General features: G+C 45.5%; 4 protein-coding genes across 7 annotated transcripts; 1 reads left to right on the top strand and 3 right to left on the bottom strand.

Annotated features, from left to right (window-relative positions):
- Nucleotides 1-85: 85 nt before the first annotated feature.
- Nucleotides 86-13,366, bottom strand: LOC111075973 (mediator of RNA polymerase II transcription subunit 15). 4 transcript variants are annotated; one of them, XM_022369527.2, is made up of 6 exons: nucleotides 13,035-13,366; nucleotides 4,090-5,785; nucleotides 1,897-2,100; nucleotides 1,260-1,835; nucleotides 618-671; nucleotides 86-543 (listed from the first exon to the last, which is right to left on the bottom strand). In XM_022369527.2, the coding sequence occupies exons 2-6, from the start codon at nucleotides 5,753-5,755 to the stop codon at nucleotides 515-517; spliced, it is 2,529 nt and encodes an 842-aa protein (XP_022225219.2). In that variant the 5' UTR covers nucleotides 5,756-5,785; nucleotides 13,035-13,366; the 3' UTR covers nucleotides 86-514. The 4 variants fall into 4 exon arrangements, with proteins under 4 accessions (XP_022225219.2, XP_022225216.2, XP_022225218.2 ...); XM_022369524.2 differs by lacking the exons at nucleotides 86-543; nucleotides 618-671 and having other exon boundaries at nucleotides 769-1,835; XM_022369526.2 differs by lacking the exons at nucleotides 86-543; nucleotides 618-671 and having other exon boundaries at nucleotides 769-1,835; nucleotides 13,062-13,366.
- A 125-nt stretch (nucleotides 13,367-13,491) lies between these two features.
- LOC111075977 (putative fatty acyl-CoA reductase CG8306) lies at nucleotides 13,492-18,275 on the bottom strand. The gene is made up of 6 exons (XM_022369535.2): nucleotides 17,851-18,275; nucleotides 14,792-15,376; nucleotides 14,615-14,724; nucleotides 14,106-14,556; nucleotides 13,793-14,050; nucleotides 13,492-13,731 (listed from the first exon to the last, which is right to left on the bottom strand). Exons 1-6 carry the CDS (start codon nucleotides 17,856-17,858, stop codon nucleotides 13,593-13,595), a joined length of 1,551 nt encoding a protein of 516 aa, XP_022225227.1. The 5' UTR covers nucleotides 17,859-18,275; the 3' UTR covers nucleotides 13,492-13,592.
- Nucleotides 18,276-19,776: 1,501 nt separating this feature from the next.
- On the bottom strand, nucleotides 19,777-23,409 carry LOC111075976 (putative fatty acyl-CoA reductase CG8303). The gene is made up of 6 exons (XM_022369534.2): nucleotides 23,033-23,409; nucleotides 22,524-22,952; nucleotides 21,318-21,822; nucleotides 20,814-21,255; nucleotides 20,502-20,759; nucleotides 19,777-20,423 (listed from the first exon to the last, which is right to left on the bottom strand). Exons 2-6 carry the CDS (start codon nucleotides 22,884-22,886, stop codon nucleotides 20,291-20,293), a joined length of 1,701 nt encoding a protein of 566 aa, XP_022225226.1. The 5' UTR covers nucleotides 22,887-22,952; nucleotides 23,033-23,409; the 3' UTR covers nucleotides 19,777-20,290.
- LOC111075978 lies at nucleotides 23,393-24,900 on the top strand. Its single transcript, XM_041591834.1, has one exon. The coding sequence runs from the start codon at nucleotides 23,647-23,649 to the stop codon at nucleotides 24,781-24,783; it is 1,137 nt and encodes a 378-aa protein (XP_041447768.1). The 5' UTR covers nucleotides 23,393-23,646; the 3' UTR covers nucleotides 24,784-24,900.
- The last annotated feature ends 284 nt before the right edge of the window (nucleotides 24,901-25,184 follow it).

The following is a 25,184-nucleotide window of genomic DNA, read 5'->3' as shown; positions in this document are numbered from 1 at the left end:
TTTTGCGTTAATTCGGATATCGATAGCATGATTGCGTGTGCGGTCGATTGGTCGGAAAATTTAAAACACGAAACAAATTCTATCAACTTGCATTTTAATTTCGTTCAATATGCGGCTCTTGATAAGCTTACAAAAGTTTCTTTGCTTGTTGGCTGTTTGTGTGTTCTTGTTTCTTATAGAAAACCTTAACTCAGTTAGTTTTCACCAGGTAATTATCTACAAAATGTACAATGTATTCCATCTCGAAAATTACTTGCTAGTTTCAGTTGATGCGACACGTTACTTAAAGTCTTTTCTTACAGAATCAATGTATGATAATGGCTTAGCTAGTGTAGAAATACAGTAATTGCTGCCAGCAGCATTTGGCTAAATATTCTCTTACGTATTATTTACAATTTTTTACGGATAAGTTACTAAAAGAGCAAATTAAATAATAAAATAAACGTAGATTAACGAATTACAATAAATATCTCTGCAGTTGGCTGGGTGGTTATGGTGAGCGTTTGGCCATTTGTCATGATAGTATCCAGGAGTGTATAATACCTAAGCAAGAGAGTGGAGGGAGGATTCAGTTGATTTTCCAGATCTCGTGGGCTTCTCCAGCAAGTTCTACTCACGGTTTTCGCCAGGCGAGAGCGTTATATGTATATCCTCACGACTCAGCACTGGGCCTAAAAGTATAGAGTGGGCCACAAAATATATATTCTGCGCTCAACCAATGAGAGGGACGTGCAAACGTGTAGAGCGACAACTTGCGAAGCGGGTTTAAATATTTAAATAACGTTCTTTATTGATCAAGTTGCTAAAAATAATAAACTTTGTTTTGTTTCATTGCTTAGAGCTATGCAACTGTTAATGTTACTATTACTGTTACTGTTAATGCTATCGTTAACGCGATGCTGCTGCTGAGGCACTGAGGCTTGCTTGGACATGTCTTTCAGGTTGAGCCCCACTTTATCGAGCCGGGCCAGGGCCAAACGATACTAATTTAAATGCTATCACAGTTTCAAAGTCCACCATTATCAGCAGGACTCATGCAGGACGCGTGCGAGCGATCTGGCTTGTGGGGGTAAGCAATCAAAAGCGAGCGCATGCATGTTAGGAGAACTTTGCATTCCGTTTCTGGATGGGTTATGTATGCAAGGCATATGGCTGCTGGGGCTGCTGCGGTTGCTGCTGCTCGAGGTTCGCAGAGGGCGGGCCAGCAGCTCCATCAGCAGCTCCAGGACCACCTCCGCTAGGGACAATGCGTATCATACCCGGCTGGATCCTAACGTTCTCACAGGCCTCGCAAATATTCAATTGCGGATGATTGCGGAATGTACACATATTGCAGGCCCACATGTCAAGTGGCTCCTCATCCTCGTCCACGTCCGAGTCCGATAGGTATTCTTCTTCGTCGTTTGCTGGACGCTGAGCAGGCATCTGCTGTTGCTGCTGTTGTTGCTGTTGCGCCTGCTGCTGTTGCAGCTGAAATTGTTGGAGCTGCTGCTGTCGCTGTTGCTGCAGATATTGCTGGAACTGGTAGTACTGGGCATACGTAGGCGGCGGCTCCTGCTGCAGCTGGAGCTGCTGCTGGGGCGTCAGGCAGGCAGAAGTCGGAGCACTGCTGTGGTGCTGCACAAAGTCAGGACCCGGCTGGGCTGTTGGCTGGGCCGGCACAGAGTGGAGACGCAACGAGCTGGGCGGCGCCTGGGAGCGACCAGATGGGCGCTGGCGTGGGAATGGCTGTGGCTGCTGCTGCTGTTGTATCTGTTGCTGGATATTGTTGGCTGGGGCCGAGTGCTGACGATTCATGGAATTTGGCGCAGGACCAGAGCCATTCGCTTGCGGTTCTACAAAAGAAACATTGATTAGCATTAGCACACACAGACGAATGGGGCACTCTCGGCTCACCGTTGATCAAGTTGAGCAGCCGCTGGCAGTCCTCAGTCAGTTTCTTGATATCTCTATCCAGTCTTTCAGATTCGCCCACCGGCACGGGCTCGGTCAGTATGTTGATCTCCTGCTCCAGGACCAGCAGTCGCTTCTTGTTGTCTCTCAAAACATTGGCCAGCTTGTCCCGCCGCTGCTTCTGACGCTCAATGGTCGCCGCTCGAGCTGAGCAGGGGGGAAACAGAAAGTGTTTGGAAAATGGTTAATCGATCGATTATGGGAATGGGAATTGAAAGTTCTGCTGCCTGGCAACACATGTTAAATGATTTCGCGATGTTCCGAATGTTCGCCGAAAGTTATTTTTACTGGCCAATACATCACATTTTATTACTCTGTTTTGAGGCTAAAAATACTCGCGTGCCTCCTCTGCCTGCCTGCCGCAGGGGAGGGAAGGTTCGGTTCATAAACAGAATTTATATTTAAAGCGAAAGATAAATTTAGTGAAAATGCGCAAGCATGGGAAGCCACAACACAACCGAAAATCAATCTAATAATAATTTATTTCTACGAAAGAAAATGGGTAAAAATAAATGATTATTATTTTGCTCAATATAACGAAATGAACGAAAGGTGTTTGCCGAATAGGCACTCGGTGCTTTTAATTCACTTTGTTTTGACAAAAATATGTATCGATCGAATATTGATTCTAAGCTAGAATACTTGTACTTAATGGGGCCCGGAAACACTTCCTTCGGGATGTTACATGCACCTAGACGGAGCCAATATACCCCTCCTGTGCTCTTTCAGTGTACATATAGGACTGCCTGACTATAAATAGAATGATCTTTTGATGCATTTCGTATTTTGATTTGTGCGACTTTTCGACTGTTTTGATTATTTTTAGACGCGCCTCTGATAGATCTCCAACGGAAATAGCCAACAGGGCAGTGGGCCAAGGGATCTCTCATCTCATCTCTCTATCCATCGTATGGGATATTGGGCGGAGGGGATGGAAGGGGAGGCATTTTAATTGAAAAATTAATTCATTAATGGGCGAAAAGTGTTGCCGTCCCCAAATTCCAAACTGAATTCCGGCTGAAAGGCGACGACATTTAAAGTGCTTCTAATGGCCGTCGGACGTCGATTGTCGCGTGATTAAATGTCAAAGTGGAAAAGCCGTCAGCTCGGCGGGGCCCACGCTGCGTATGCTTAATGCCCGCCGCCCCCCACCCAGAGTCGATTCCGCTATTTTCCCCCGTCTACTTTTCTCTGCATCGCCGTGAACTTGAACGATGCCGAAAGAGAGACCGAGAGAGTGAGGGAAAACACAGCCAAAGCAGAAGCCAGACAAAAGACATTTCAATCTATAAAGTTCCGAGCGCGTGGGCGTCCTACAAACGTATATACATATCTGTATATATATATTATTTGTGTACGTGTGTGTGTGTCGGGGATCGGTTTGTGTATATATCGTATATTCTGCAAAAGGGTAAATCAAATGCAACAAAGTTGAAAATTGTACACTGAGATGGGGGAAGGATGGACCTATAATCCCCGTAGGGGGATGGGAAGTGTGAATATCATAAAATTCATCAGATATTTCCTAGATTATATTCGATATGTGTGTCTCTGGCCTGATAACCAACTGCCGTCTACTGTCTTCAGTGTTTAAATCTATTCTATTCCGTGACGTCAATAACTTAATTTCTTATATTTTATCAGAATTTATTTGATAATTCAACCGATTTCGACCATAAACTCTCCTATAATTCCAGTATCAATCATATTGGAGTGTAACCCCACCCAATGGACATGGGAAAGCCTTGAACCCTACCCCTTTCCATGAGCTAGCGATCTGTTACCCTTCGGAAAGAGATTTACTGAGAATTTTCTACGAATGAAGGTTCTCTCTCTCTCTCTCTTTCTGGCAGAGAGTTCCCGCTAATTCTATTTTGGGGCGTAATTCAATTTCGTTATCAATTGTAAACAATATTGGGGCGAACCTGCACCGATAACCGAAACACAGAACGAAACTACGACGTCGTCTGGGTGGCTCGATAAGGCGTAAAGCACATTGGAACCCATGTCGGAACATGTGTAGGAATATATGGTAGACATGTGCCACACGGAAATGAAATGATCGAAATTACAATGTCCAGGGACAGTCTTCGACTTAAAGAGAGTTTCTCTAGGGTTCCCTGATCGGGAACTCACCTTCAGGATCGCACTCCTCGAGAACCCCCGCATAGAGGGGCATGCTGACGGGGCTGCTGTCGTTGCTGCTGCTGCCGTTGTTGTTGTTGCCGCTGCTGGTGTCCGCGGCATGGTTCGTGTTGTAGTTGGAGGCGACAACGTGGTTCTGGGCCTGCGTGGGGTAGGGGAATACTTCAGGCATGTCACAGTCCGAAGGTGAAAGTCCATCGGTGGAGAGAAGCGACGCCGCCGGCGGGGGCGGGGGCTGGCGTGGCGGAGGAACTGCTGTCTGCTGCTGCGGCTCACACGCGGCGTACGGCGCCTGGGGACGGATGCAGCCGGCGCTGAAGACACTGCCCTCGTCCGTGACCGTTAGCTGGAAGTTCTTATGCGTCCCCCGGCGGGCGTCGAAGCTGACGCTGGAGTAGGTGATGCCGCTGCCCTGGCCACTGGGCGCCGGACCGGCGGTGATGTCGATCGCGGACTGGGCGCCGCCAGTCGGCTGGCGCAGCGTGAGATTGAGCGAGGTGAAGCTCTTGCGACCCGGCGAGACGGCGGAGGCCGAGCCAGGGGATCCGGGCAGCGTCGGTGGCGTCAACGCTGGCGAGAGGGCACTGCTGTTGCTGAGGAAATCGCGTGCATACGGCAGTTCCGGCTGCAGATTGATGACTGAACGGTGCCGCACCGGAGAGGCTTGTTGAGGCGTTGTAGCTGTCGCTGTCGCTGTAGCTGCTGCTGCTGCTCTTGTTGCTGACGTCGGCGAAGATAAGGAGACGGCGTTGAGTGAGAATTCCGATTCACTAGAGCTCATGGGGCTGGTGAGGCAGGAGGAATCGTTCGAGAAGCTCGGCTTGGGTGCTAGCGGTGGCCCAGGTGGCGGCGGCAGGGCTGGCGCCCGACGCAGTGGCTTGTTCAGCGACGTGGGCGTGAGCTGCGGGGGCTGGTTGTCGCGCTGCTGCCTCTGCTGTCGCTGGTGGATCTTCTGCTGCAGCTGGGCATTCAGCTGACGCTGCAGATTGAGCGTGGTGGGTCGCGGCCGGGGCTGGGGACTCGGACTGTGAGTGGGGCTGGGGCTGGCATCGTCATTGCCATTGCCATTGCCATTCCCATTCAGACTCGGTACTGGGGGTTGTGTTGGTGCCACTCTCGATGGCTTCAGCGGTGTGGGAGGCTTGGCCTGCCTCTGTTGCTGTTGTTGCAACACCTTGGCCGGGTAGCTCTGGACAGGTATCGGATGCAGGGCCAGCTCCTTCTTCAACATCTGTATACAGTTCTCGCGCTGATGGCAATTCTCGCTGACGCACTGCGTCACAATGGCATCGGGTATCGTGGGGAACTCCTGCTTCATCTCGTGGAACAGGTGCATGATACTGATGTTCGTGCAGTGGCAATGCGTGTTCTGCTTGCGTGCTGCCTCTGCTTCTGGTCGTGCTGCTGCTGCTGCCGCCTCTGCTGCTGCTGCTGGCTGTGGATGCTCCAGTAGCTCCAGCTGCTCATAGCTGGCGCAGTGACTCCTCTGACTCGTCGGTGGAGCTTCCTTCTTCCGCAGAAAGTGCTGATTGATTGCCTCGCTAATGTTGTTGCTGCTGCTCCTTCCTCTGGTGTTTCCTTCCGCTGGATTGAAGCTGCTGCTGCCATTCAATGGGTAACTGTTTGATCCGGGCGGCATTGGTGGTGTAGCCGCCATTTTAGGCCATCATTTGTCACAGCTGCAGACCTGCGGAAAGAGGAGAAGGGAATCAGTCAGGTAATGTCACAAATTCAATTAGTATCTGCCCCCGGCACTCGGATGCGAGTGTTGCATGCGGGTGAATCCATGGCCCGATTTAGAACATTAACTAAGAGGCTTTAAATATTGTTTTTAAAAAACAGCAGCAGAAACAGCAAGAGAAAAATAGGAAGAGGGAGAGGTGTCTCTTGGGTATGTTTAAAAATATTTATGACACAACGATCGATGTGGCATATTGTCTATATCTCTCTGCCTCTCCACTGCCGACTCTCGGCCATTGTCAAGGATGGCAGTGATAAATAATCCGTTTCCCTATATAGTACACAGAAACCATCTATAGATATATTAGGTACATATGTATGTATATAGGATATATACACCCCATAGAGATAATGGGCGCCTCTTCAGGTTCAGGTATAGATGAAAGCATATCTATAATACGTATCTATATCTGCTCCCACTTACATTTTGTCGATGAAAACTGATAAATAGGGCTTCCCAAGCGATAGTATTTCAACTTGTGTATTCAATAACTATTTGAGATTACTCTTGGGAAATAAAGTTTTAATTTTGTTTGGAAATATTTCAAATTATTCTTTCAGATATAATTTATGTGTATTTCTTTTGTGTAGTTTGTCTTGTTTTTATTGCACTTTCTTTTGTTGTTAATTTTTCAATGTTTGAATTTAAACTTTAACATTTTTCACATTTTTATCTGCTACTCTTTTTTTTCCCTCGATTTTCCACACAGAAGTTGCAGTTGTTCCTTTTTTAAACACACTTGATAAATTGTATTGCCATTTCTAATGGTTTTTCCCGACTTTAATCGAGAAAATCTCACGCAGTTTTCCCACAAGAAATATCTATTTTTCGATCTGTATTCGATCTTGGTGCGCGTTTCGAACGCCTTAAATGCCAGCGATAAACTGAAAAACTAAAAATCGCATAATTTCGAGAATCAAACGACTGAAAATGCGGCGAGGAAAATGAGCAGAAAACACAAATACGCACACAAACACTCGTATATTGTCTGCTATCTCTGCATTTGTGTGTGTGTGTGAGTTAAATTGTTTGGGAGAGCGTAAACAAAGAATCACGAGAGAAAACAGCAAATGAGCAACCGAACCTGTGGATACTCTCATGGAACGATCGTTTCTTTGAAATTTATCGGATAAAATCGAATTGTTCGGAGTGTGACTGTGGCAATAATTTGAAAACATTCAAAGGGCTTGAGAATGGTACGTGATTTTATGAATACGAATACAAATCCCGTCTTTATATTGTAGCCTGGCGATGTAGTCATTTGATATTGTGATTTTTGTATGGCTATGTTGTCTGTATAGAGGTAACGTAATTTTCATTCCAAATATCCCAAAATCAAATTATAAATTATTCAAATTTCTTGCATTAAGCATACGCATAAAAAGAGACACACAGAAAAAGTGTAGAGTAACCGCACCGAATCAATTAAATCATTCAATATTTTTGCACCACACAAATGCCAGCATTTAAACAAGAAATTTTAATTTTGTTTTATTGCAATTGTATAGGTGGCTCTCTCTCGCTCCGTCTCTCTCTTTATTTTATAAAAATAAACTTTTGTGTGGGTGTTGCACAAACACACCGAAAACCAAAGAAAATTGAATGAAATATTTGATATATTCATATATACATATATACATATGTATGTATATATGTATCTGTATATCTTGATCTTTGAATATAGAAAAAAATCTGCGCAAAATTAATGATATTTTTTCTGAGGTAAAAGAGTTAACAAAAAAAACGAAATACCCATCAAATGGGATCAACATTTAATTGCCGGTATATGAAAAACGCTTAGATAAACCCATGGCTTAGCCAAGTATTAGAAAGAACCGCCCTCGCAGCGGCAGCGGCTCACCTGTTTTCCCAGGAGATGGCCACAAAAAAACTCTGACAAAATGAATAAAAACAAACAATAAACCCCGAAACAGAAGCAGATACAAAAAAACAGAACCATGTCCGACGGCAAAAGAGATACAAATAAATTATAAAATATAGCACTTAATTTGCAAGCGATGGCGCCATTAAAATTGGCCACCAAAGCATAAATAATATATTAAAAATGTATCTCAATTTAGTTGTTGTTTCCCCCGTTGTTCGTTTCTTTTCCAGCTATTCTATTTTATACCCTATATTATGCAGACAGGGTCTTGGGACTTAAAGTAGATGTCTGTGTAATGCCAGCGAAGAAGAGGATTGTAACTAAAAGTTTTCGGAGAAATTATCGCTAATAAAGATCATCTCTCTGTTGCAGGCAATCGGATGCCCAGTACCGGAGGGAAGCGATAGAACTGGCTGCGCACTTGAAGGTCCGCATCCCAGGCTCTTCTTTCATAAAAGCAATCGATCTGGCAGTGTATCCAAAACTAAAGACTTCAAAAAATATTCCATCTTTCCAGCAAATTTTTGTTTATTTTAAATCTCAAACTAAACAAAACTCAATATTCTTCGACGGAGTGGGATGGCAACACTTTAGAGATCCGTGCGAAATAAAGAAGTCATTAAAGATGAGAAAAACCTCAGAGAAGACCTCTGAGAATTATGAAGAATAATTCCTCTTGAAATGTGGCTCTTCCATAAAATAAAATTCCAACGCCACCGTCTCACCCTTCTGTTGGGGAGGGTGGTGTACTTATGGGCTGGCCGGCGGGCATTGGATGGGATGGGAGATGAGCGGAACACGCAAATTGCGATCTGATATTTGAAAATATTTAGCGTATAAATATAAACAAATTCTGTTCTCCTTTTCTTTTTTGTTTTTGGTTAGGAATTTTCGAGGGGTGGAAAAGAGATCAAATCGAATGTAGGGGCGACAGAAGAGAGGGGGAGGGAATGAAAATTAATTTTGTGTGCTTTTCCTTCATGTTCTTCGTCTGCCTTTCGGCCTTTTGTAGCGGGTGGTGGCAGACGCAACAACAACAAGAACCAGAGAGAAAGGCGATCGACTGCAGACGTAAACGACCTTCACAATTAGCCAGATACACAGATACACTCAGATGCATGAAACACAAATACACCGATAAAGATAGAGATGCAGATGCAGGCAGATAGAAGGAGATATGTAGGTACATATAGAAATGCTAGAATGCAGAATCGGAAATCGACGTCAAATATATGCAATCTTTGCCGCTCTCTATATTTAGTATAAAGAAGAAACTGAGAGTACACGTGTGGAATGATAATAGTATATGTACCTAGATGCAGAAATCATACATACATATGTTTTCGTACTGTGTACACTGCGTTTCGCTTCCATCAGACAGCTTTTTCTTGCCCTTACTGCCTATCCACATATTCCAGAAATCAGTTATAACAACACGATAGTTTAATCAACTCGCTTTATATCAAATCGTATCTGAATTATCAACTTAAAACCAAGTAATAATAAGCTCAGTTATCATAAAAAGGGGATTGCAGATTACCGATCATAGTTTAGAGTCAGAGGAAAAGACAGGGCAGAAAATATTCGTAGTTAAATGAAACGCAATAGAATGCATCGCTGTGTAAATAGCAGTAAAACGCCAGCGGAAGAAAGGGAGCAAGAGACGTAAGCTATCTGGTGCAGTTATATGTGTTATCTGTAAAAGCAAAAAAGGGGCAGGCTGATAAAGAAGATATGGAAGAAGAGTGTGTGGATATATATTCAGTGGGTATTCATAGAGTTTCAAAACGCACTGTACACATTCATTTCGATATCTTATATATGTATACATATGTACTGATGCTTCAGGTAAAACATCATTTGTCTTCTTCCCATTTGGAACTTTATTTTTTTGTGTGTGTTTATTTCGAGGACACGCAAAAAAAAAACATAAAAGTTGCTAAGAAATAATAACAACAATAAAAACACACAGCAACAATTTCGCATTGTGTGCCAAAAAAACATAAAACAAACACACACTAAAAAGAAAAACTATGGGGAAACACACAAACAAAAACAACAAAAAGTTTACAAAGTCATTAAAATTATGGCAGCGCCCAGCCCACGGATTGTTTAGGTTCCACAATGTGGATCATGGATTGCGTGGGGATTGTACAGGTGGAAGGGAAATGGAGGCGAAAACTGTTGTAAGTAGTGGAACAAAATTCCCATTCATTAAATGGGAAAATATAAAAGAGAGGCCGCGTTGAAGGATGATATAGGGGTTTTTCCGATGATCCAATAATGTAGAAGGTTCAGGGCTATAAATTCAATAAGGGAATAAAGGTGGAAAACCGAAGAAACACTACAAAATATAGTTATCGATCAAAAATGATTCAAACAGATTATAAACTGAAAAAGAATTGCAGCAAAGATTCATTCAGCAATAAGCATTTCTTAAACGTTCAGAACTAGATCACTAGATGTTGGGGTTTTCCTCCGGCAGCTTTCATTTTGATTTACAGTCCCAGAGGCGGCCACAAATCCCAGTGTCTATCAAACAATTCAATCTGATAACCGAAATCTTAGGGAATTAATCGAACTGTCAGCCCCCCGAAGGCCAGGGTCCCGTGCCGTCCAACTGAGATTTGAGGAGAGTATCAATGCATATTGACCGGAAATCTCGCTGTCTGGCGTGTCAAAAATATAAATAAATATACATAAATAATTTTGTGGGGATGGAAAAAAAAGAAATTACCGAAAAAATAGATTGCTAAAGGAACTACGTACCAAGAGGTCCCTCCTCCTTCCTCTCATTTCCCCGTTGGGAACACAAAACATATGGACGGACGACAAAGGGAAAGACAATGCGTAAAAACAAGAACTAACCGAAAAGTACAACAATAATACCAAAATAACAGAAATAAAAAGCTGAAGAAGCTGGCGTAAAAAATAAATAACATGGAAAACAACTTTCACTTTTTCTTGTGGAAAATACAACAAATATTTGGAATTTAACGCAAAGTAAGAGAGAGAAGAAGCAAGAATGGAGAACGTTGGAAATTGTGAAAATTATAAATCAAATGCAGGAGACAACATGAAATGGAGGAATGGAGGCAAAAAACCGAAAAAATACAACAAGAAAATCAAAACCAGAGAGAAATGGAACAAAAATAATTTTATTTTGTACAATATTTTTGTGCTCTGCTTTTCTTTTCCTCCCACTCTCCTTCACGTCTTCTCTGTCTCTCTCTCTTCTCCGCCGTACTCTCTCCGTCCCGACTGCTTGCCAATAATTTGAAGAGGCGTTTTGCGGAATTTTGTGCAGACGTCAGGCCTTGGGACTGACGTCATTGGCGCGACTTTTAGAATTGGAAATGGAAAAGCCATGGGGCACTTGGGATAGGTTGGGGAAAGGGGATCGAGAATGGAACTCTTCTCCTGTCCTGTCCGATCCGCGTAGTGCGAAAATAAAAGGCATTAATACTATATATGCAGGTTATTTATTTATTTATAATCGATCGTGTACTCTCTCTCTTTTTCTGTGTGAGAATGAGCTTCTTCAAAGAACTGTTCTGTTCTTTTCGGAAATGTGCAAATAATCAATATGGAGTTATTTTTAGGCGCCTGTCCGCGCCGAAAGGTGTGTTCACTGGAGGGGTTCCACTAGAGAGCCTCCACTCTGCTTATCTCTAGGGGGGACATACTGCCATATAAAGTAAACCCAATTTTATGCAGAAAACTGATAAGATTGATTACAATCGTATTCGCATTGTGGTGGGAACTTTTCATTGAGTTCATTGAGTGTACGGATAGAAATGGAAAGTTTTCGAGAGTCCCTACTGTAGGGAGCACTTGTAAGCTACACCAGAACCCCAGATCAACAATTTCAGCATTTCATTGTATATGTACATACATATGTATGTATTTACCCTTAGTATATTTGTACTATCAACTCGGTTAATGCCGGGAAATTCCCGCTGAAACAGCAACAACACAAAGACGTAATATGAAATGGCAGCAATTACGGATACAGATACAACTCGAACAACGACACATATACAGATACGAAATCTGTTCGGGGCAGACAAAAGTTCAAAAGTTTTGTGAACTTGTTTCTCTAATACTGGGACCAAAAAAAAATAAACACGAATGAAACAATGACTGACTATTGTTATTGATAAGGTGCTACAATTTCATGAGAGTTAGATTTTGGAGCAACGAAGATACGGGGACCTTCCCGAGAGATTGATGGAAACTCTTAATAGATGGGCACTAATCAACGATATCAAGTTTATGTTTTAATGTCAAGTTCCATTTTGATTGGACTCTTTCTTCCTAGCAGTTTCTATCAAACTTAAGAATCCAATTATAAGCCAATGATAACCACTGAAGGAGAGATAAGACGGGGCTGCGTAAGATGGGTGCTAGATTTGACAGTGTAAGCGCAGAGAATAGAAAAAAACTGTATTGTATTCTGTATTCTGATCCGGAATAGATGTGCCCTGAAATGCTTTTTCTGGAAAGGGTATAAGCTACACATAAACATGACACACACACATACTTATAGAAAATCAATATTTGCACTTTGCGATTAGAATTTGGGATGATGCGCCGGGAGGCGGGAGAATGAAAATATAACTGATATTCGGACTATACTTCCATACGAATTAAGGCCATGACGATGGTGGATCCCCCTGCTCCACCCATCATCGACCAACAGTTATTCTGTTATCAATAGGCGGAAATATACACACTCTCACTCTCCTCCACACTCGACACACGTACACACACACACACACATGCATGCCAAAATACAGTTACGTGCACTGAGCAGCAACGGGCAAATGGGCGTGCGAAAGGGACACGTAGATCGTCGAGTCGTCGTCTGTGCCAGTGTGAACGGCACCAGAGAGATAAAAACCAGTGTGGAAGCGAGAGAGAGCAAATATGCGAGAGCAGCGCATAAAGACAGGTGACATTGGCAGCGCGCGACGGCGGCACTACGCAATAGTAGATAAAAAGCAAAAACGTCCAAAAATGAACGGTAAACGATGGGGAAATCAATCCAATACCCCTCCCCCAGCAACAGCGCATGCACAACTTGTTGCATATGTGGAAAGGTGTTTTTTCCTTGCATGCGTGTGTGTATATGTTGTTTTTTCGAATTTGTTTTTGGGGAAAAGCAGCTGCTCGGGTCCCGTTGCCCCTATACCCCTTCCAAAATGCGCCAGACACTTTTGAGTGGGTGTGTATGTGTTTGCGAGAGATCCTTTACTCTCCGCGTCTCTCTCTTTGTTTAAACATTTCGATGCCCTTCCTCCCACTCACCAAATAAATAAGATATGTGGCACGTACAGTGAAGCTCCAGGTGTTGCTGCTATTGTAGATTTCGGATCCGTGTTGCAGCATTAAACTGTGATTCTCAATATTTTTGTGGCTTTTGGCTATGGCCCCCTCCCCATTCACTGTTGTTGTGATTTGCTTTCTCTTGCTTCTCCCTTTTTTCGTTTCGTTTTTCGCCAATCGCACTCAGTTCCACGCACAGTGCCACGACAACGCCAACGCACTCGTTTTGCTTATAATATATTTAATGTTGCACTAAATTTATTAATTTATTGTAATTTTTCACCGAACGGAGCAGGCGATCGCGATCGCGGGAATAAGTGTTGGAAAGCGTTTTGCAGTACTCCAAGTAGCAAAAAGCACTAACGCCTGCTGCCAAACTCACGATTGCGCTGCTCACCGTTCCGTTTCGTCAAAGCCCACTTTTACGCGCCATTCATTGTTTACTTTTTGTGTTTTAATTTATTGTAAAACCCAACCTTGTACAAATTGCATTTAGCGTTAATAACATTGAGAGAATGCTCAACTAAAACTACGGCCGCCCTAGAGTAGTCCGAACAGGTAATAGAAGACGGGCAATATAAGTGCCGCCTTGGCGTTGGAGACTCCCGAGATGCAGACGATCAGCTTGAAGATTCCAAACCAGAAGAGCAGCTGGAGGGCCACATGCAGACCCAGAAGACTGTGGAATAGATGGGTAAGTATACCGATGGAATGGGGTGCGTTGCTATATGATCACTAACATTTTATCCTTGCGACGTGCCTTCTCCAGATTCTTGGGCGACTCCTTGCTGAGGTACTGACGCACGCCGCGAATGGTATTGGAAAAGTACTCGTCCCACGTCAGCTCACCAATGTCAATGATAAACTTCTTCCTGTCCACCGCGTCCATGGACTTGGACAGGGCCAGTAGACGCTTGCTGTCGAAGTGCCATTCTGTGAAGATGAAGCGCTCCAGGGTGTTCAGCGAGTTCCACACGTTCTTGTGCAGCCTCATCAAACTGCGGTCAGAGGGAAATTAACTCCTACTCTGAGAGAGATCTCTGCGCTACTCACATGGGACGGCCGCCGGCGATGCGGGTAACAATATCCAGGAAGAATGCGGGCACAAAGTGGAACAGTATGGCGCTCAGCCGGAAGACCCAAAGGCTCTTGACCAGCTTCAGATTGGGATACCAGACGGCGCTGTTCAGGGGATAGTCGTGTAGATAGCTGTTGATCTTTTCTGCCATCAGGTCAAAGCGGAAGGGCTTGTACGTGCTGGAGGTCAGGTGGAAGATCTGCAGCTCGGCGGGACGGCCGGCGTTCTTCGCTTTGAGGGCATTGACATAGTAACCGGTGGTGATGATGCCATTGACCACCACATCGATGGGAATGTAGTCCATGATGATGCTCGGATCCAGGGGCAGGCGGCGCAGCACTCCCTTGGAGGCGCCCATAAAGAAGCCCTGGGGACCGTTCTTCGAGATGGTCCACCCGGGAATGGGTTCCTTCCAGGCTGCCGTGACTGAAAGGAGATGTTTCAATATCTGATCAGCGCAGATCCCCGTCTGTCTGTCACTCACTCATGCTGGGGCGGACAATGCCGCAGGGGAAGCTGCTGGCCGCATTGGCCACCTCGTGCTCGGCCAGGTGCTTGGTGAAGGTGTACGTATTCGGATGGTCCTTGAGCAGTCTGAAACAGATGATTGTACAATTGTAAAGTTATATAATTCCAGGTGGAAAACGCTTTGCGTACTCACTTCTTTTCGAGTGCCTTTAGCGCCTCGTCGTTGAGCGTCTCGGCCAGCTGTATGATCTTCTCGGGATCGTCGGGGGAGGGATAGAGCTTCTCCTCGACCTCTGTAAGATAGGCGTTTACATAGGCGCTGGACACATGGACCAGCGAGTCCAGATGCTTCAGCTGCTGGCACAGCTCCACCACGCGTCGCGTTCCCTTCAGGTTGATGTTGGTCGTCTCCTTGAGGGACTGGAAAAAGTCCAGGGTGGCCGCCGAATGGAACACCACATTCACATTATCGATCAGCGTCTGGCGGTCCTTTGGCGAGATTCCCAGGTTGTCCAGGCCCACATCGCCCTCGATGGGGACGATCTTCGAGAGACGCGACTCCAGCTCCATCTCCTTGAAGCGATCAAAGACAGAGTTCTTCTTGAGCTCCTCGAGCCGCTCCTGTACGCTCTTGCCCTTCTTGGCGCGCATCAGCAGATACAGGTTGCCCACCTTGGGCACATCGCGCAGAAGCTTCTCCACGATGGTGACGCCCACGAAGCCAGTGGCGCCCGTGATGAACACATTGCGCCCCGCATAGAAGTCTGTGATGGAAGAGCTGAAAGCGTATGATCACGTTAGTCGTCTTTTCCGAGCTCTGTTTATGTAACAACTGCATCTACATGTATTTTCAGATGCCATAAAATCAAAATGAACTCTCATCAAACTTTCTCTCATCTCCCATTCAAATGCCAATGGGTGCTGGCGTCGCGTCGTGGCAAAGTTACGAAACCCCCAAGCGAGCGGACGGGCTGACGAGCGGAGGCTGCGATGCGACTCTGTGGACATCTCCGACTCGATTCCAAGTCAAAACCTGTTTCCCGCGTGAGTGGCAAGTTCTAAGTGCCTGCTCATTGTGGCTCTTCCAATATTGATCCACCTAATGATTTGTTAGCAGGTGTCGGGTGTCGGCTTTCGGGTCACTGCCGATACTCCTACTATTCAAATACCATTTGTGGGCGTCCCTGCTAGGTCTGGCCTAATGGTATATTGGCCATTGTACTGCGCACTCGGCTGGAAACGTGTGATTTGAATCAACAACCTGCCAATCGACTAAGGAATGCCATTAGATTGGATAATGGGATAGATTTGGATGTTCGAAGGTATCATTCAGACAGGAGATACATATTTGGATCTTTATTCCCATCTGATTGTTATCAGTTAAGGTAAGGCATATTCCTTGATCTCTTCTCTGCCTTGAAGACTATTTGTAAATGCTTCCAAGAGAGACAGCAGACGATCGTAGCTACACTTTTCTAGTGTCTTCACTGTTTTGAGTTCTACTAAAATATGATTTGCCCTCTCGCATCACCTCTCAACTGTCTCCAGGGTATAGGCAAACCTTTTCCCCATCAAACAACGACAAACACACATAACCTGACCATTTAATTAGCCAAGTCCAAGCGCATTTCTCTTTTAATGATCTCCAGTCCGCGCCATCTCCCCATTTTTTGTTATGCCAAATGATTTTATAATGATGATCATTGAAGGGGATCTCTGTGTTTCCCCTCAACAAATGCGTGATATAATTCCTACATAACAAATCGCATAAGAAACTCGAAGAAATGCAACATTTCCTATATGTACCTCTATATTGTAATATTTATATGCAAAAATTAAGCAGATTTCCGCATGTAGTCACAGGCTTGAGGCTTTTGCAGGTCCATACAAAGGAAGTCAAGTCATGGTTAATGATCCCATGTTGTCCCCTGGCCCCTCGTCAGAGATTGTTGTCATAACTAAATTGAGCTTTCACTTTGGAGCAGCTACAACCTAGTAGGGAGGGGAAACATAGCAGGCGGGTGACCCGATCAAGACCCGAGCAAAATTTGGTGTCTTGTCTTGTCGCTTTCTTCTATTGCCTCTGTGTCTTTGATCCCATTTTCGGCTGTGGTAAATTGGGTTTCTTATCTGGCTGGCACCATGCATTGTCCGTAACACTGATTAGATTTAGCTTCTGGCCAGTTGTGGGTCCTATCTTGGGTAAATAATGGCTGGGGTTTACTGTATTGTGAGAGGTGCTACTTGAAATTAGTTTCAAATTATGCTTTGGTTAGGTTAGCAAACAGTGTTCGGAGGCCACTCAAATATTCTCAACAATCGATGGAAACAGAGTTCTCCAAATGCACCTACATATGTATAAGCTGTGCAATGTTTAATTATATTTAATAGCTTAAGAACCCCCCTATGCGAGTATCAGTGTAATGCATGTAAATTAAATGGCCATTCCTACCTCAGCAATTAAGGTGCCCTCGGTGGCCTGTCTGGGTAACTGACCCTACCAACTATGGCCAACCTTGCGGTGGCCCATAAATCTCTGGTTTAATTGTGCGATTATTAATGAACCTTTAAAATTACTATGTTTTGCCAAAGATGCATGTAATAGTATGTAATGGATCTTGTTTTTCGGCTTCTCTCAGTTCTGACAACCTGTTATTTTCCGCTCGATTTTCTGCCGAGCTGCAAAACGGAACCATTGACGTCATCACCGGCATGCTGCGACAGAGATCTACAGATATGTGGATACACTGCACTTATCCACAAGTCACCAAGGAAAAGGCGAGAACAGGTCAAAGTTTGAGTGGCGACTGGAATGCAGTCGCTCTCTATTACTCTCTCTCTCTCTCTGTCTCTGTGTGTAAAAACACTCTCTGAGAGAACACAGTTACCACATCAATCCAGTGATGGATTCTCGCAACGAGAAGAAAGTGTCGTGAGATGGTAGTAGAATGGAATTACGAGTAGCTGTTGTACATTTCCACTGCCCTTTGCTGTTTATGGAATCAATATTCGAAGAAATGCACTCGAGTCAAAGTCAGAGATCGTGCACAAATAGATGATTTACATGCATTTTTGAACTTTGTACCGAATATCTAACCTCAATAGCAGCTTTCGGCACACGACCGAGCGGAGAAAAGAGACAAATTTGGACGAAAGTTGTCAAACGGGCTACCAAAAAAAAAACACACACACACATGCACACGGTCCACGATCGGGTCTTGCATTGTTTAAGCCACATTTAGTGGGACTTACCTGGCCATAATTTCAGCAGGTGTACGAAATGGGCTTAGATATATATATATCTATCTAACTTTTTATCTGTGGATGTTGCCTGTTGCAGCTCCGCTTGCCTGGCGCTGAGTATAGATCCTAAGATCGCTTGCAAATCGCTTTAGAATTGGCAATTTCTCTTTTCCACGTCCTCCCAAGCACGACCTTCTCTCTCTTCCACTCTTTTTTGCTGCTTTCGTATGTTTTCTCTCCTGCTCCCAAGATGTTGATGCGACTGTAAACAAAATACAAACACAAATGCAGATGCACGCGTATTCGTATCCGTATCCGTATCTGTAGTTTTGTATCTGTGTCTGTAGCTGCGAAGTTACGATATCGGCTCGGGCTGAAACTGAATGGAGCGCTCGCTCTCCGCTCCCGGCAAAAGCAAAACTACGAATGATCGGGGCTTTTTATTGGATTATTTAGATATTAAGGTTCAAACAAAAAAAACATAAAACGAATGTGACGTCGTTTTGTGGCGTTGCCATACTCATGCAATTCGTAGTTGCTGCGGGCTGCCATACCATGATATTTTGTGATATGAAATTCGTCAAATTTGATATTCAGTTTAATATTACTAGATAGTTGGCCCTCTCAGCCCTAAAAAAATAATTTTATCCAACTCCTCAATGAATTTTATTTAGGATTGGCTAGTTTTCAGAACTCTTTTTAATGGGATTGTTTAGATAATAGGATTCAAACAAAAACGGCGAAAGCATAAAACGTAAATGTTGACTAAATGTGACGTCAGTGTTGCTGGTCAACCAAGTTTCTTGTATGCGTATGTACTTTTTTATACCATATTTCCTTTAATTGATGTTAAATGTTTTGTTCCAAGCTCCATTGAAACAATATTTATGATTTTATCCTAGAATGATATGTTTTTTTACCTATAAATGCATATGTTTGTGTCATGCCAAAGTTGCACAACAATGCTGCCTCTTCATTTCCCCATGTTGCTGAAAATTTTCCCATACAAATCAAATGCATCTTACGGGAACGCGTATGGAATGAAGATTCATTGTTGCGTCAAGAACACCACGAAAACGATATAGTGATGATCGTAACGTGGTCGTTGTGTTCTCTTCGGTGGCCTAAGTCTCTCTCGATATCGTGCTCTCTTGCTTTTTTAGCTGACCTTACCCTTAACATTTGTATACCATTATTGGGTAAATCAGTTAAAAATACCGAAGTACCCATAAGAGAAAAGCAAAAGAATAGGTAGGTATATATAGAAAAATCATAGTGTGATACAGAGAAATATATTTTTCTCTTCATAGTCGAGCTGGTAGCCGCGCAGACGCAGCTTGCTTTTATTCATTGCATTTTTTTTTAGATTTTACCCAATTGTTAGCGCCATCACACGGCCGGTAGTTGCCTGTCCCATGCTTAGTTCATGTAACTATCAAAAGAGGGCGCCAGCACAAAAATATATCGGTAGTTTGTGTAAAATACATGTAAAATTTGAAAATTAGCCAAGTTTTTAACCCAAAAGAACCAAAAAATGCCAAACGTTTTTTTTTTGTTTTTATGGTGTACGTGTTTTTTGCAGTATTTTTGTTCTGTTTTTCAAGTAAAATTTTTGTAATATTCATAAGGTATTTTTTCAACATTTAATACGAAAAAAAAACAACAAATAAGCTTTAATTAAAAGCTCAATTAAAAGCTCTTCTTAAATTTTTACCAGTTAAATATTTAATTAATGCCAGCTAAATTAAAAAAAAATCAATGGCCAGAAATTTGTGATAAATAGATGAAAAATAGATTAAATAGCGCATAAAAGATGATAGTAATCCAAAAAAAAAGCAAGCAGGACATAGCATAGACCCTTTCTGGATCAGAAGCCATTTGTCGGGGCATAGTCAGTACACAAGCGATGTGTTCCTTAATAATAAAGTTGTATTTATTTGCATAATAGTTACACATTTAATTATTTAAAGTTTAATTCTCGTACTCTTCGACCATTTGACTATATACCGGCTGATAATTACAAACAATCTACAATCGTTTTTTTTTATATTTTCACTTTTCACTTTAGTTATAGTTATAGTTTTTGTTTTTGTTTTACTTTTACATAGGTATTTAGTTATTAATGTGACTAAGTTTTGGGCTACATATTGCATTGCTGTGTGAATAGATTCGTGTGTTGTTTTGTTTTGTTTTGTTTATTCTTCATATTATACAGTTTTATTCTATCGGATGTTCGATCCGTGGACCGATCCGACGAGGATTGACTTGTACTAGATTGTGTTCAGCGAAAGGACTTAAAAGTAAAATACATGGATACCCTACAAAGACAAACTACGATGGAAACGAACAGGGGATAGAGTGAATATGGAGAAGGAGGAGGATTATTGCACTGTCCAAGGGGGTCTGGATCAGGATCAGGAGTGCGGAATGCGGAGTGCGGGGTGGTCCGTTACAGCCAGACGAGGAAGCCCCAGATGAGCACCGCCAGCGTGAGGCCGATCTGCATGCCCAGAAAGGGGACGAGGGCAATGTACAGGACGCCAAAGATGACAGCATAGCCCGCATAGTAGAGGAAATTGAAGCTGATGCGAGGGAGGAGAAAGAGAGAGAGAGAGATAGAGACTTGGATCAGAGATAGAGAGAGCTTACAGGGTACTTACACCTTCCAGTAGTTGCGGTGCCATTCCGTGGTGACCGCCGACTCCTTGAAGTAGAAGCGCCGGATGCCTATGAGGCAGCGATCGATGAACTCCGACCAGTCGCACTGGCTGGCATCGAAGTTGTAGCGCCGTCGATCGCTCTCCGGGATGATGGCCGAGATGCGGAGGGCATTCTTCAGGGAGTACCGGAAGTCCTTGTCCAGGAAGTAGTCAAAGGCCTTGGTGCCCTTCTGGAAGACGCGCATGTACTCATAGGCCCTGAAAGAGAGCAAATCTGAGAACTGGCGGGCGGTGTACTGGCGGGATTCTTACGTGTGCTGCGGCATGCCAATGCCAAAGAGCTTCTCCGGAATGATAAAGACCATGGCAGGAAGCAGATGAAACAGATAGAAGAAGAGATTGTAGCGCCAGCCGTTGCGCAGCTTGGTCAGTGGCTTCCACACGAAACTGTTGGGCGGATGCCGCTCCACGCTGTCGTTGATGGTCGTGCAGAACTCGGACAGCGTCAGCGGATTCACCTCGCCCGAGGTGCAGTGGATGATCTCCGGCTGCTCCAGCTGGCGGGTGCCCACGTACCAGCCCATGACCAGGGACGAGTTGATCACATAGTCGCATGGAATGATGTCAATCACGGCCGAGGCCTGACCGCACATCGTCCGGAAGATGCCCTTGACGAAGCCCGCGAGGAAGCCCAAGTGACCAGAATTGGCATTGCCCACCCAGCCCTTCATCGGATGCTCCAAGGTGCCATACACTGCAGAGGCAATCAATTATATGGTGATCGAACTGTCCTGTTTGAGTGTATGAATCGCTTACCAATCGATGGCCTGACTATGGCCGCCGGCAGTCCTGACATCTCCGCCATCAGCAGATTCTCGGACAGATTCTTGGTGAACGTGTACGTGTTGGGATGGTCCTGGATGTAGCCCTTGCACTTCTGCTCGGTGAAGTCCACCCAGGCCTCGTCGTCCTCGGCCATTTTCATCATGTCGTACGGATCGAACTGTGACTTGTACACCTCCTCGGCGATCAGGCCCCGGTTGTTGCTGTTGCAGAAGGCCGTCGAGCAGTAGATGTACGCGGACAGATGCTTCAGCTGCTTGGCCAGCTCGATGGTCCGCATCGTCCCCGTCAAATTGGTGCGGATGGCAGTGCGCAGCGGGGAGCTGAACTTGATCGTGGCCGCACTGTGGTAGATCACGTGCACGCGATCGATCAGCTCCTGGAGCAACTCCGGCCCGAAGCCGAAGTTCGGCTCGCTCAGCTCCCCCACGACTGGCACCACCTTGGCCAGGGTCTTCTCCGCGTACTTCTCGAAGATCTGTGCGGGAGAAAGCCATTGCCTTGATAAGTGTCTAGCTCTGCGGTAAGAGCCCACAAATTATGATTACTACTACCAGGGGAAGGGCGGTTTTGAGTAAGTAATTTCCATACCCAGCAAGCCACAATCTGTGGCTGTTGCGCCATTAAAAAGTGCGTTTAAAAATATAATTAACAACATGTTGGGAAGACTCGAACGTCAAGAAAAAGGGAAAGATAAATAGCTTGGACGTAATACCGAAGTCTTGCATACACTTACGGGTTCACAGATTACTATAGGGCTGAGGTTTATCTGGGTTTGTGGTGTCTATACTGATTGTTCGGATATCCCTACCATAGCAGAGCCATACGTGGGAAAAACTTGAGCGTGGGACTAGGAAATGCTGCTCTCATGTGAGAGAGTATATCGAAGTGAATACAGACCCGAAAGATAACCCAAAGAAAGATAGGAAACATGTGTGGAAGGAGGCGTGAGGCAGAAACCGCCAAGCAGCCAAAGCGGAAGAGGTCGCGGTGGGTCGTCTGCCTGTCTCCGTCCCCTTTCGACGGGTTACGACTCTGAAAAATTAACGCTCCATAAAGAGGCACGTAATTGGCTGTAATGATACCCTATGATGTCAGTGAGAGTGCCCAGGGGTGGGACTTGGTCGTGACCCTTGTCCCCCGGCCGAGTGACTAGTTGCAAAATGTAACCACACTTACCGGCTTCTGAAGCAGGCGATTGATCCGCTCCTTGGGATCGAACTTCTTCTTACCCCGGACGAGGACGTAGATGGTGCCGATGTCGGGGTGTGTGTCCAGCAGTGCCTCGATCAGTACGGTACCCAGGAAGCCCGTGCCGCCGGTGACGAAGATGTTTTTGTGGGCAAAAAACTCTGGAATGGTCAGGGCCGTGCTCAGCTGTTGACGCTGGCTGCTCGGCTGCCCACGATTGCTGTGTGGTTTCCCATTGCTGAGGCTGCTGTTGTTGTTGTTGTGAGTGTTGGTGGTGTTGGCGGTGGGGGTGGAGTTTGTGGAGGTGCCGATGGTGCTGCTACTGCTGTCATGATCCGTTATGACAGCCATGGTGTAGGGCTCGAGATTCGTCGGTGGCGCCAATTTGCTGCTGAACGTTGGTTTCGGTTGGGCCAGCTAAAGCAGAAGAGAACAAGTGTCTTACGGTTAGTCGGAGTCGTGGTTCATTAGGCAGGTAAAGCGGATAAGCGGTATACCCCACTCAAGGCAGCTTCCGTCTGTCTGCATGATCAAAATCCGCTTGCCGGCGGAAGTGCAGTCGAGTCAAAGGCCACAAAATGATAAGTAGATACAGAGGAAGTGGAGTGCCAGAGCTAATCGACTCGTAAACTGAGCTGATGACCGAAATTGGATGGTTCTTGGACTTGAATAACTCGTCCGGAGCGTTCTCTTTCATCTAAGTCTTGGGAATGCACTCTCAAGATCTGAGATGTACTTCTACGAGTTCCTACAAAATACCAACAGCCTGTTCAGATTATGCTGAAATGCCTTAAAAACTGCCCTCAAATGATAGACTGGAGCCCTGAATTTTCCTTCAAATCTACAGATCATGACATCGAAAACCTCCAAAGCATTCAGTACAACAAAATTTCGGTCATCCATTTTCAAAGTTTTCCAAATAAAACAAAACATTTTCCATTTTCCATTTGGCCTTTGTGCACAAAATTTATCCCTTCGAAAAAACACCAAACAATCATTTCAGAAACCAAAAATTATTCAGCCTGTGTTCCGTTTTTCCATATTTCCATATTTCCGATTTTCCGTATTTAATAATCAAAATTTTCCGTAACAAAATTCTGCAATATTTGAAATGAATTGCACGCTGAAGGTGGCTCGGGGCTTGAACTACTGCTGGAGGAAGCTGCCGCAGCCCCAGCACCTGCCCCGCCAGGTGCGGCTCCTGAGCCACAGGCCCTTCGACTGGCGGCACTGGAACCCCGACCCGCCCAGTCAGCTGCACTCCCACTTGCACCGGTTCGATAATCCGTCCATGGAGGAGCACATGGGGCAGCCGATGGCCAGCAGCCAGCGACGCGGACCCGTGTGGGAGCCAGGTCGGCGCGCCATCATGCAGGACCCCCAGGAGCACCAGCGGCGCCAGCAGCTGATCATCGAGGAAAACAAGCGGAGGTGGTCCCGTGGGAATGCTCCGGGAATCTCCAAGCCCGACATTATCTACGATGCGGACAACAGACGAAATCAGCAGCAGAGTCGGCAACGTCGTAAGAGGAAGGCCGCTCACAAAGCGGCCAAGGATTACAGCAGGAAACGCCGGTACCAGCGCGTAAGGGAGCTCAAGCGGCAGGAATACGAGCTGAAAAAGTCGCGCAGGGGCTACAATCTGCCCGGGTCGGATCGGACCCGCGACGAGTCCCGGGGCGAGGACGTGACCATGAGCCGGCACGAGAACGAGAACCAAACGCAGTACGAACAGTACGGCGCCAGCGAGGAGTGGCTGCGCAAGCGCGAAGATGCAGAGGAGGCAAAGTACTGGCACTCCTGGCACACCTGCCCCAGCCAGCGGTGCGACGAGGATCTCGAGTCCAGCGGGGATCTTGGACGGGGCCCAAGGAGACACCCCCGCGGCTACTACGACAGTCGTCGCAGCTTTCACCACATGCAGCTGCCTTCGATCAGGTCCCCGGACCACCAGATGATGGCCAATCGCCTGGTGAACAGACGCAGGCCCATGCAGAAGCGGACAGAGGAGGCGTGCCTGGAGGAAGAGCCCGCCGTGGAGAAAAAACGTTTGGTGCGCTTGGTGAAGCCGCCGCCCATCAAGAGCGTCATGGGGGTGACGCGCGCAGCAGCTCCCGTCTGCAGCTTCTCCGAACAGCTGAACATCCCATCACCGAGCTACGATTGCGCAGGCCGCTCGTGCTCCTCCCTAAGCGACAAGTGGCGGCAGTACTCCAGCCTTCAGAAGGGCTTAAGGCGCGGCGCCTAGGTGAGAGCAGACACTTCCCAGCGGACTGACACCAAAGAAAACGGTCCATAGAAATATTCAGTATTCAAATAGAGCTCAAACATAAGCTGCTGGCTTTTATGTTACTTTCTTTCAGTTGCCCAACACTGTTAACTGTACGTTCGCGCGTTTATATGTAGCATTCCCCTGTTCACTTCCGATCGATTTCACATTCTCAAAACTTTCAATTAAGTTAACCAATCGAAGCCAAGGCCGTTTCCCAACACTGCCAGCTGTACTTTCCCCCGCTTCCATTGGTGGTGTTCGGTGGCATACTACTGCCATGCACAATGTCTGCCTTTGTTCGCCTCGCCTCGCCTCATGAAGCCATCAATAGGTCGACTAATTAATGGCAAATGAGGCGTATATCCGCGATAAAGACC

This window comes from Drosophila obscura, unplaced genomic scaffold (assembly GCF_018151105.1).
Source record: "Drosophila obscura isolate BZ-5 IFL unplaced genomic scaffold, ASM1815110v1 contig_151, whole genome shotgun sequence".
Taxonomy (NCBI): Eukaryota; Metazoa; Arthropoda; class Insecta; order Diptera; family Drosophilidae; genus Drosophila; species Drosophila obscura.
The sequence above is the reverse complement of the archived record's forward strand: the minus strand, read 5'-3'. Positions and strand labels throughout refer to the sequence as shown.

Bases quoted from the DNA above. Each gene is read 5' to 3' on its own strand.
- LOC111075977 (XM_022369535.2), bottom strand. The intron at 14,725-14,791 runs GTGAGTACGCAA...CATCTGTTTCAG, and splicing joins CTAAAGGCACTCGAAAAGAA to ACTGCTCAAGGACCATCCGA. The intron at 14,051-14,105 runs GTGAGTAGCGCA...CTCTGACCGCAG, and splicing joins ATCGCCGGCGGCCGTCCCAT to TTTGATGAGGCTGCACAAGA.
- LOC111075973 (XM_022369524.2), bottom strand. From the start codon at position 5,755: ATGGCGGCTACACCACCAATGCCGCCCGGATCAAACAGTTACCCATTG. The intron at 2,101-4,089 runs GTGAGTTCCCGA...CCCCCTGCTCAG, and splicing joins CGAGGAGTGCGATCCTGAAG to CTCGAGCGGCGACCATTGAG. The intron at 1,836-1,896 runs GTGAGCCGAGAG...TTTCTTTTGTAG, and splicing joins GCTGCTCAACTTGATCAACG to AACCGCAAGCGAATGGCTCT.
- LOC111075978 (XM_041591834.1), top strand. From the start codon at position 23,647: ATGAATTGCACGCTGAAGGTGGCTCGGGGCTTGAACTACTGCTGGAGG.
- LOC111075976 (XM_022369534.2), bottom strand. From the start codon at position 22,886: ATGGCTGTCATAACGGATCATGACAGCAGTAGCAGCACCATCGGCACC. The intron at 20,760-20,813 runs GTAAGAATCCCG...GCTCTCTTTCAG, and splicing joins ATTGGCATGCCGCAGCACAC to GGCCTATGAGTACATGCGCG. The intron at 20,424-20,501 runs GTAAGTACCCTG...CCCTCGCATCAG, and splicing joins CACCGCAACTACTGGAAGGT to CTTCAATTTCCTCTACTATG.